The 10,894-nt window shown below is 37.8% G+C and overlaps 3 protein-coding genes across 3 annotated transcripts; 1 reads left to right on the forward strand and 2 right to left on the reverse strand.

Annotated features, from left to right (window-relative positions):
* Positions 1–123: 123 nt before the first annotated feature.
* mapk15 (mitogen-activated protein kinase 15) lies at positions 124–4,907 on the reverse strand. The gene is made up of 14 exons (XM_033975723.2): positions 4,519–4,907; positions 3,655–3,753; positions 3,458–3,487; positions 2,986–3,076; positions 2,644–2,774; positions 2,376–2,539; positions 2,161–2,300; positions 2,030–2,087; positions 1,707–1,844; positions 1,494–1,599; positions 1,100–1,382; positions 910–1,028; positions 646–798; positions 124–561 (listed from the first exon to the last, which is right to left on the reverse strand). Exons 1-14 carry the CDS (start codon positions 4,606–4,608, stop codon positions 373–375), a joined length of 1,791 nt encoding a protein of 596 aa, XP_033831614.1. The 5' UTR covers positions 4,609–4,907; the 3' UTR covers positions 124–372.
* A 367-nt stretch (positions 4,908–5,274) lies between these two features.
* Positions 5,275–8,703, reverse strand: vps28 (VPS28 subunit of ESCRT-I). Its single transcript, XM_033975258.2, has 10 exons — positions 8,640–8,703; positions 8,038–8,099; positions 7,916–7,944; positions 7,810–7,847; positions 7,643–7,732; positions 7,453–7,558; positions 7,275–7,376; positions 6,974–7,027; positions 6,807–6,898; positions 5,275–6,191 (listed from the first exon to the last, which is right to left on the reverse strand). Exons 2-10 carry the CDS (start codon positions 8,072–8,074, stop codon positions 6,071–6,073), a joined length of 669 nt encoding a protein of 222 aa, XP_033831149.1. The 5' UTR covers positions 8,075–8,099; positions 8,640–8,703; the 3' UTR covers positions 5,275–6,070.
* A 484-nt stretch (positions 8,704–9,187) lies between these two features.
* On the forward strand, positions 9,188–10,739 carry LOC117379065 (aurora kinase A and ninein-interacting protein). Its single transcript, XM_033975778.2, has 3 exons — positions 9,188–9,286; positions 9,352–9,508; positions 9,601–10,739. Exons 1-3 carry the CDS (start codon positions 9,188–9,190, stop codon positions 10,482–10,484), a joined length of 1,140 nt encoding a protein of 379 aa, XP_033831669.1. The 3' UTR covers positions 10,485–10,739.
* The last annotated feature ends 155 nt before the right edge of the window (positions 10,740–10,894 follow it).

Consider the following 10,894-nt stretch of genomic DNA (forward strand, 5'->3'; position numbering starts at 1 on the left):
GGGTTTTACTCTGAAGGATATTAAATATATACTCATATTTTTCTTTGCAAATACACAATATGAATTACTACATTTCTGACCACCTTCAGCTGACTTTCATTCACATTCATTTAAAGACCATGTGATAATAAGTACAGTATTTATTGTGATGTCTTTACAGTTTGAACATGATATATAAACTTAATTACATTTAACCATTTAAGTTCCATTGCACAAATAAACCACGCGACTTTCACTTTAATTTCTAGAATAATCCAGAACAGAAAGAGAAAGTAACCTGGTGGCAGGTTATGTAAGTGTCGAGTGGTATTCAATTGCCAGTGTTTTTTTAAACCAATAAAGGCAAACGGATAAGAGGTCAGGTCACATTGGCTATGGGTTATAGGGCCGGCTTCTAAGTAGATTGTTCAGATCAGTCCTGTTGATAGTACCATATGCCTGAGAGTAGCTTCCTAGTTTGGCTCGAGGGTCTCCTGCTGCTGCAATATTACAGTTATTCTGAAATACTTTCTTGCTGAAACGAGGAGGGGGTTGTGTGTCTCGAACCTGGGGGCGCTGATTCTGCAAAAAAAAAATATTGGAAAAAATGTAACTTAATTCTGTTTTTAAAAATGAAAACCATGAACAGGTAAATATTTTACTGACCAGACGAGCTGACGTGATACATAGTCCAGAAGACAACACAGATTCCTCTTTACGGACCAGTGGGTTGTTTTGTGTTTGGTTTATGTGTGAAGAGAAGGTACGGGTTTGGTTCAAAGGAGCTGAGCGCCCTCGATGAATGATCTGGTCCATGGTCTTATGAAAACAAATGACCCAAATAGGGCACAAAGAAAAGATGTTACTGAGTGCATCACAGAAACACATCATAATTTGGCATGTGTGTTTTTATGATTGTATGTTTCCTACTGTGTTCATACTGGTGCCCTCTCCTAGTGATGTAGTTCCATTACTGGTGGATTCCATTACTGATGGATTTGCCAATGAGTAGTAACGGGGAGGACCTGCTGGACTTTGGACATAACCATCTGAATGAAATAAAAAGAGCAATTTATAATTTTTGTATATTTTTCAATAGGATTTCATAAAGTTAGCATACTTGGGGCATGTGTTATTGGGTTGTATGTGAGTTTTCCCACAGCAGGGTTAAGTGGCTTGTTTGTCCTCTCTGCTTCAGACTCATTAATTGGCCCAGGTTTTGGATTCTTATTAGCTTTTTCTGTTTCTTTATGTGCCTCGTTTTCACAAGTGTCATTGCAACTCGATTCCCCCAGGTCCTTATCAGTTTTTCCATTTGGATTGGAGCTGTCATCAACTTTAGGCTCACTTTTTGGATGGACAAGTTTTAGCATCCCCTGATTATTTCTCTGTTCAAGCATCATCTGCAAAGAAGACATAAACAAGAAAATCCTCATTATATTTATTTCATTACTGTTTTTGCTTAAACGTAGTAAAGTAAATGAAGCATCATTAGGTCAATGTCATTTCTGTACCTCATAGAGCTTGTTGCGATACTGAACGACAGATAACCTGACATCGTCATCAACTGGAAGAATGACATCATAACTGAGGGAAGGTTCTCGGGCTGGATTGTGAAACCTTTCAACAAAACCATCAAAACAAGTGAAACACATTGATAATACATTGGTCTTAAATGAGGCCAGATATAATATACATATTAGTAGAAGCACGCTCTGTTGACTTACTTAGCAACATAGGGGTGCTCAAGGGCTTGTTCAGCAGTCAGCCTCTTGTCAGGATTAAAAACCAGCAGCCCTTTGAGCAGGTCCAGGGCATCAATGGGGACAGAGGGCTGTAGAAGGTCCTCCAAAGGCACTTGTGGCCTGTTCAAAATGAATAGGGTCAAGAGGAATAAATGAATGAAAATTAGGTCTGACCAAGATGGCAAATAAAACAAAAAAGTGTTGTGAGCAATCACTATAACCTCAGCACAGAGTGAGTGCTAGCCATAGCTAAGGTGTTCCTATAAAAATACTGCCTATTATTATTATTATTATTATATTCTTACTTCAGTAACATTCGCTGTATCACAGAGGATCCATATTCAGACTTAATTGCAAGAATATCTGCAAATAAAGTGCGTCTCTGAATGTTACATTCATTACATTACATTTTTGCAAAAATGTGATCTCTGTTTACCTTCAGGAGTGGGGTGTGGTATGGCACTCATGATCTTTTCTATTTGATTAATTGTTGAAGTCCCAGGAAACAGTGCGTTCCCCAAAAGCATCTCTCCTAGAATACAGCCAAGGCTCCACATGTCCACACCTTTTGTATATCTGAAGGAAAGATAGTCAAACGTAAAACTACAGTTCATAATGTAGATTTTTGGTTTTAAGGAATTTGAACAATACCTTGTAGAACCAAGAAGGATTTCTGGAGCTCGGTACCATCTTGTGGCAACATACTCTGTTAGCGCTGGATTCCCACTGTCCTCTTGGATTTGATTGAGTGATCGAGCCAGGCCAAAGTCACACAGCTTCACTGTACAGTCGGTGTCCAGCAGCACATTAGAAGGCTGTATAATAAATGCATAGATTTATTTAACTTATTGTATTGATATAGGCGTTAAGTTAAAATGTATGAACATGCAAAATAATGACAAAACACAGACCAATTTACCTTTTGATCTCTATGAATAACATTTCCTGAGTGCAAGTATTTGATGGCTTTGAGGAGCTGGTACATCACATAACGCTTATGGACGTCTTTCAAAAGGGTGCCTTTCTTTATTACTGCATGAAGGTCGGTATCTGATTGACAGTAGCAAGTACAAGTTAAATTAAAAGAGAAACTATATTGCTCAACAAAGCCATGAAGCATTACCTCCAATCTAAACAATAAAAGAGTGCAAAAAGTGGCACTATTACACTACTTAATTAGACCTTAAAGAAATAGTACAACATGTTTATACCAATTTAATCAGCAGAATCATTTACTATTTCATTTAAGAACAGCACTCACCCATATATTCAAAGATGAGATAAATGTCTTTGTCATTGTGGGCTCTGATGACATTCAAAAGTTTGACAATGTTTGGATGATCTCCAAACTCCTGCAAAAATAAACCACTTAAAAATTTAGAGACACAGTCACTTTTGTTTGAGATATTATAACAAGCAGGCATTGTGTCGAGGTTATGCACACAGTACAGGGACATTTCAACAGACATTACATAACACACGTTTGTGTCTGTTTTGTTAGGAAGATGTTCCACTGATTATAACTGAGTTAAAAGTCAGCATATCATGTAGGTATGACACCAAATGAGATATTTTGGTATACTTAATGAAATTAACACTGTGTGAACAGGGCTTCTGGGACATAATACAAAGAGCAAGGCACAATAAGAGAATTTCAAACTTGAGCATTGCTTATAGCAATATCAGTCAAAGACAAAGATGATATATGCCACTGTGTAACACAAGCAGTTTACCTGAAGGAACATGATTTCCCTGAATGTGCGCTGTAAAAACAAAAGAAAACAGACAATTATTGTAACAAGATGCACTTGTTCTGTTTAATCATTGGCCACATTATTCAAACAGGTGAAGCACTATTTGTGTTTACTCTAATATAACAGAGCCGACACACTTGAATTTTACGTTCCTTCTGCAGCTCGGAAATACTTGCCTGGGCGTCGGTCCTGTTTCGGAAGGCATCAAAGATCTTCTTAACAGCCACCACTTCACCAGTCTGCCTGTCCACTGCCTTCCACACAATGCCATAGGCCTAGGGCAGAGAGTCACAACAACAGAGAGGAACATTTTATTTTGCAGCACATCCACTAAACACACATATCCACTAAAGACTACTTTAGCCAGAAAATGAACACGGTATGCAGGGATAAGACTATAATGGCATGATACATCATAGAAAGCAAAATAAAAATGCAAATAATAGGAGTAATTATCCACTCAGAATAATGGTTCCTAAAAGCTGTATGTTATATGTAGCTCATACACTATGTTATGGCTTCCTTATACAGGAGGATGACCCCAGCTGATCAGTGAACAGTCAGACTGAAGCAGCAGGTGCTGAGTTGACAGCTCCTGCAGCATCAGTCGTCCACAGTCAGGTTGAACAGCTGTGACACTGGTGTTACAAGAGCCCTCAGGTATTAGCCTATGTTAACCAATATGATGTGGCTACGTGGCAGCTACCACCTGGCCGCCCTTGTGGGCTGTCTATGAAAAAAGTTGTTTATAGACATACAGCATCAAGTAGGCTACATGTAGTCCAAAACTAAAACATCACGTGTTCCAATATACAGCCAAATCCCACCAAAGTCAATAATTCCCTCGCTTACAACACAGTTATACACAAAGAGCCCTAAGTCTTCTCTAAGGAGAATTTCTGGAATTTGTCCTGAAGCGCAGCAGGTCCTGTACTAACTAGGATGCATGGGGTAAGCACAGATCAGTGCACTGTTCTAGCATAGGCTATGGCATAACTGAGAGCTTTTGGCACAGCCCAGGAAAGCAGTGGTTTACTCACCCCTTTGCCGAGTCTCTTTTTGATCTCATACTTCTGTGATATGTGTCCTTCGACTTCAGAGACGCTCGTTGTTTCATGCTTCTTGTTCATTTTCAAAAGCTTGTTCCTTTGTAAATCATAACCATTTGCCGAGGGAAAGCTTCAGGCAAAACGGGTCACATCAAGTTTCTAATTTCCTCAAAAACTTTTCAATCTTCTTAAGCAAGGTGCCTGTTTTCCTGGTTGAGTTTTGAAAGCTGTTCTTCGGTCGCTATATGCCTATCAGCTCACCCTAGAAATCAGGATATGGTTGCATTAATTGTTTAAAAGAGTTAGCTTGTTACTCTGCGAGTTTAGATAGTCCAAGTGCCACAGCAAACAGACGAAGCCCAGAGTTTTGTCATTATTTGTCGCCGTGGAAACGCGTACTGCGCTCGTGCGTCTTAAAGGAGCCACAGCACAGGCGCTGTCCCCACACAGGGACTTACGTCATCAGTACAAATGCAAATGATGAATAATTACAATAACCTTGTTTGTGCAGCAAGTTATTGAACTACAGCTCTGGAGCTCTAGGTGGTAAAAATTTGCCTGATTTTAGTAAAGAGAGCAGAGTACCACCACTAATGGCAGAAATTGCTTTGCGCCTTCTCCTTTTGATTTGTTTAGGACTACATGCGAAATTATGTAGGGCTATGAGTTTGCGAAGTACTTAAGTAGTGGGTCATGCCCCCAACCAAATATAATACAACAAAGTATAAAGACATATGAAGACTGTTTTGGGAAATAGAAGTTTGTACATGTTTATTTCTAAAAAGGTGTTCCATGCTTTCATTTAAAAATCAAAACTATTATTTACAGAGATAAATCTTTACATATAACTTAATGGTTTTCCTAAGCTAGGTTTAAATGTGGCATGAATGAAGCAGAAATTGGAAACATCCATTGTTTTTCTGTCCACCCAAGCCAAACACAACAAACATTGATTAAAGTATTAACAAGTAAAGATGCATACATATTAAAACCAGAGTCATGAACCAGGGTCAAGTGCAGTTCACCTCTCCAAAGAATAATTTACTCCTGTTACTCCTGTTACCTGTGATCAATCCTTGCTACGTCCTAAGTCCATGCTGTGTATTCTAAAACAAATTTCTGAATTCAACATAATTGAACAAATGTTACTTCCTAACTCATCAAATGTATGTTAATATAATCTATTTTAGGTGGTGTACTGAAAGATCTAAGTAGAAAAGTAGTATTTAATTCCTTATATTACAGTACAGTGGTTGACGTAAACAGTTTGATAAGTGAAGGATGGAAAACCATGTCTGTGAATAATTGATCAAACATTGTTACAGCCAAAGGCTTCTGGCAGCACAATGTACTTGTAAGATGGCAAAAACCTCGCCAAAAGGTGGAATCAGGAATATTACAATAAATGTCATAGTTGAGTATGTCAGGGATCTATAAATGTCACCACACACATATCCACTTTGGTCTTTGGAGAATGTTTCAACATCTGCAAATACTCCACAAGAACCAAACCACATGACACACACAGTTTCAAGCAAAGATTTTAGGAGGAGTGCAGGAAGCGGTTGAAGGCATTGTAGGCAGACTCCAGGTCAAAGAGCATCTGGCGTACTTGATTATCATCCAGTTCATCTGAGGCCGACATGCTGCTAAGGGTGGTCAACCTAGAGAAAGAGGGCATCATTTCATTAATAGTGGTTTTAGCTTATATATTCTTTATGGTTTTGCTTTTATGGTTTAACCTTTAATTCTTATTTGCTTTTGACATAAAACCATTCAGACAGTAATGTCTAATTTTTAGCTGCTGTGGGCAACGTCAAAACAAAACCTCATAGAGGCCCGGATAATGTCTACATGGCTTTTTTGTTTCATTTTTGACTTGTAGTTGAGTTTTATAGGTGTTTTTAATAATTCTACATACTACAATTCAACATTTTTAATGAAGAACATTAGGTTCACTGTGAATCTGTAGGCACAATTACATTTTCATCCCTAGTCTGGCAGAGACCAGAGCTCATTCCCAAATTCTGTTAGTCTTGATGTGTTTTTGGGCCAGGTCGGGCTCCTGTTTGTAGAGGCACACTGCACTTGTGTCCCTCCACTGTCGCTCAAGAAGTTGGCTGGCATCAGCCCCAGCTGTCAGTAAAGCGTATGGACAGCGCAGGCCAGCTTTGATTATTCTGCCCAAAAATCTGACAAAGAGTGTGGCTTGGATGTGGTATGAGTGTTTAAGGTTGATTTATTAAAGACAGACAGTCATCTGAAGGAGAAAAACTAACCACAGATTCACTTTGTCCTTTGCCTCAGAGTCTGGTGGCATGTTGCTCATTCTGTTCATGGTTTCCATCAGCTCTCGTAGGTCGGGTTGAATCTAAGACGAAAGATAAAGTAAAAAAAAATTACCCCTAAATATAACCAAAAATATAATTCGAAGCCATCTATGTACCTCATCCATGGCTCTGATCTCCAGTCTTAATTTGTCCATAACGGTGATAAACAACTGAAGGTTGTAGAGATGGGAGAGAGAAAACATTCATCCAAAATGTAGTATGTAGGCTGATTTTTTTTTTTTTTCAACAATAAGGCAAAAGTTAATAAACCAATAAACATTAGGTCTTGGCAGAAAAATACAGACAAAATACATCTTACAACAAAGAAATCAAACTAAAGCAGTTATGTGAGCATTGGCACCTGGCCCAAATTTCCATTTGGTTTTGGATTGACCCTCATAAAAGGTGTGAACTTACAGACACTATATCTGCAATGCAGCGATTCAGGTTGCCCTTGTCATCTTTGATTGTGATTGGGCGATCTTCTTTAATCCTTTCCATGGCCAGTGGACAATCAAGCTATAAATCAACATGATGAGACAAATATCAATAGGCATTACTATAAAAACATCAATACCTAAATAATCCAACTCACTCTGTACTTCCTGCAAAAGTCATCAATGGATCCAACATCAGATCCTTGCACTTGTTTAAAAGCAGCTTTATACTGAACCAAAAGCCTAGAACAGGAGGCTGTGTATCTGCAATGACACAAATGGATCATGTCTGTTCTTTTGAGGCAGGAGCAAGGGGTAATGTCACAGTTAATGAACATGCTATCTTACTCATTAGGTGTTACACAGTCTTTGATGTAAGCCTTCTCAAGGGCCTGAAGGGTTTTTACCACAGCAAACAACTCTGCCATGTTATCATACCTATTAAAAGAATGAATTCAACAGTAACACTTTGCACCATGTCAAACCTAATTAAATTACGACATAAAAATACATACTTTTCACGTTCTCTTGCATTTTTGTATAGCTTTACTTCCTGCAAATCAAATGATTTAATGTCAATAACGCCAAAGTACGTTTATACAATTATATTATATTTCTCACCTCGTAAAGCTCAGGTTTATTTGCTGGAGCTGTGAGAGAAATCTATTTATTATATCTATTCTTTACCTTACATGCCTGTGTGTACATCTTCCTTCATAAAAAAGAAGAACATCGTAGCTTACCTCCTACACCACCTGTGGCTGGTATCCCATGAAACATGATGAAGATCTAAGCAAAATATAACCTGTGATGGAAAGATGTTACAAATTTTATTTGAGTTATTAATAATGAATGTGTTGTATGACATTTTGACATGGCCAGTGCAACTTCAAATGTAATAGATGATTTAGGAGAGACTTGAGGCTGGTTCAATTTAGTGTCAGTACAAGTAAATATCATATATAGCAGATCCTCGCCATATTTAAAACCCGACAAGATATAGCGCTTTTACCAAACAACGACATAATAATAGTAATATCCCGAAGACTATACATGACCAACGCAGACATGATGATGAAATACAAACAGATGCTTGCAATGTTGTCAACAAAGTCTAATAATGAATTATAGAGAAAAAAAAATGTTTTCTCGATTAAGCAGCTAGCTAAAGTAGCCAACGAAGCTATTATGAACTTCCTGGTTCTATTGTAAAACATAGAGTTGAATGTGTTTTGCGCCCACTGCTCTAACTACGGTTGTAAGGTAATAGCTGACATAAATGGAGTTCAACTGTATATATAAACCGTATTTACTGAGAAAAATACGAATTCATGGCCACACTTACCTTTTCAGAAATTTTGTTGTATGGTAAACACACCCTCACCAGAAGGACCTGCTGACGTCATGCCAAGGTGGCCAGTCTTTTGCCTCACATGAACTGTTTTTTAATTTTTTATTTTGTAACTCACAGAACACAAACGATCAATGTTTACCAAGTTTGACAGATATATACAAATAAAGCATTTTTTTTAATTAAATATTGTTCTAAACATATTTTAACTACATTTAATAGTGAAATAACGCAGGCAAATGCACCGTGTACCTGTTTTCAAGGCGCCAGTCTCAAACAACAAATCAAGTCAACAAGCAGTAAATTGCAACATTGAAGACTGGGGGAAAATATAATTGGTAAGTTTTTATTCACATTACAAACATTCACTTGACAAATAGTTTAATTTCATTACATTTGTGCCACTTCGTTGTGTGTAACTGCAGCTTATATTTTTTCTATTTTGGATCATTAGTAAAAGCTAGACTGTTAGCTGAAATGATGTTTAGTTTTATCAAGGCTGTGCACCAACACCCCTTTGTTTATTTTATCAGTTTTACAAAATGAAAACGTCTCGAGGAGCCGCACAGAGCCGTGTTCAGAGAGAAGAAGACTGCGATGTGTGGATTGACACTGCACAACTGAAAGGAAAAGTTCAAAAGGTAAACCAACTACAATGATATGATTTTGGACGTTTTATTTCTTCAAATCATTTTCTTGTTTTCAGAAACGTTTAGCCCGGCCCATTTCCAAACTGCTAAACCCTTTTACACGTGGATCAGGATACAATGTGGCTGTGGCTCTCAACTTCACTCAAACCAAAATGGAAATGCCAAAAACAAAACAAAGCTCAATTTCCAACTTCTTTACATGTCAACGCAGGGGTAGGTTTTTCTCATAAACTCATCACCCATTACCAAAATGATTATCATTGTTATTCTAGTATTATTTTGTACTTTTTCTCTTCTTCAAATAGTTCTCAACAAAATGTGCACATCTGAAAGACCAAACACAAGTGCACAGGAGGTATGTTTAACTACAGCGACAGCTACAGGAGATTCTAATGACTCTAAGAATGAACCACTATGGTCTGATGTGGATTATAAGCAACTAACTGAGCCTCACGCTGCCATGTGGTGGGAGAAGGAAGATGAAGAATGTAACCTTGCCTCTCTTCCAAACATGGACAGTGATTATACAAAGGAATCATTAATGGATACAAGCCAATTAATTAATAAAACCAATATACAATCGGATACCTGCGACATAGAGCCGGAGAGCAGTCAGGGTCTTTTGTACAGTAATCACGAGTCTGAGTCAGATTTCCTAAGCAGTCTTATCACTCAGAATGGCTTTAATGCATTTGGAGGTTTGTTTAATGCTGAAGGAAGAACCTCAACTCAAAAAACATTTAAAGGACCGTCTTTACAAAGCGATAAAGAAAACACCATTCCCAGATACCCAAAAATGCCCACTTCACATGGTCAGGTAATGTCAAAACAAACAAAACTGGAAACACTTCAGAATTACAGTTCACTAGAGACTTGTACTCAAGATCCAGATGAACCCTATATCTCGCCAATCAAATGGACAAAACCCAAAAACTCTCCGAAAAAGAAAACAAAATGTCATTTTCGAGACAGCGATGACGAGAATTTGAGCATGTTGTTCACTCAGGATTCACAAGGCTTCAGGGTGATCGCTCACAGAGGGCTTCAAACTCGGAGTCCACTCAAAGACCAGAGGAACATAACCGTCCCAGTCTTGTCACCTGCTGTCAAAAGTCTAGAGGAGGACGAAGATGAGGAGGAAATGCTGTTTACGCAAGACTCACAGGGAAATATAGTGATTAAACATTAATACATGGAGTATAACGAAAACATTTAGTAACTGAAATACTCACTATTGGAGAGATCTTGTTTCTGCGTAAATATTTACATTACATTTATACTATGGGAGGTATACAAGACATGACTGAAAGTAATCATAGGCTGAGCGTTAAAATCCTTTTTCAACTGTTTAACTTGTAGAACATCACTACCAAAGCACAAAGTCATTGGGTTTCATTTTTATTTGTAAAATAAACAAAGTCACATATGGTATCCATGTAAAATAAAGTGATTTTAACAAGTTTAGTGGTTTTCATTATCCTGAACATATATAATATATGCTGAGGCACTAATACAAAATAACAAAAACTGTAACTTTCCCTTAAGCACAATGATAATCTGTAGTAGTAAGAAGCCCAGATAAAACATTATCACATAGAG

Source organism: Periophthalmus magnuspinnatus, chromosome 11, assembly GCF_009829125.3.
Source record: "Periophthalmus magnuspinnatus isolate fPerMag1 chromosome 11, fPerMag1.2.pri, whole genome shotgun sequence".
Lineage (NCBI taxonomy): Eukaryota > Metazoa > Chordata > Actinopteri > Gobiiformes > Gobiidae > Periophthalmus > Periophthalmus magnuspinnatus.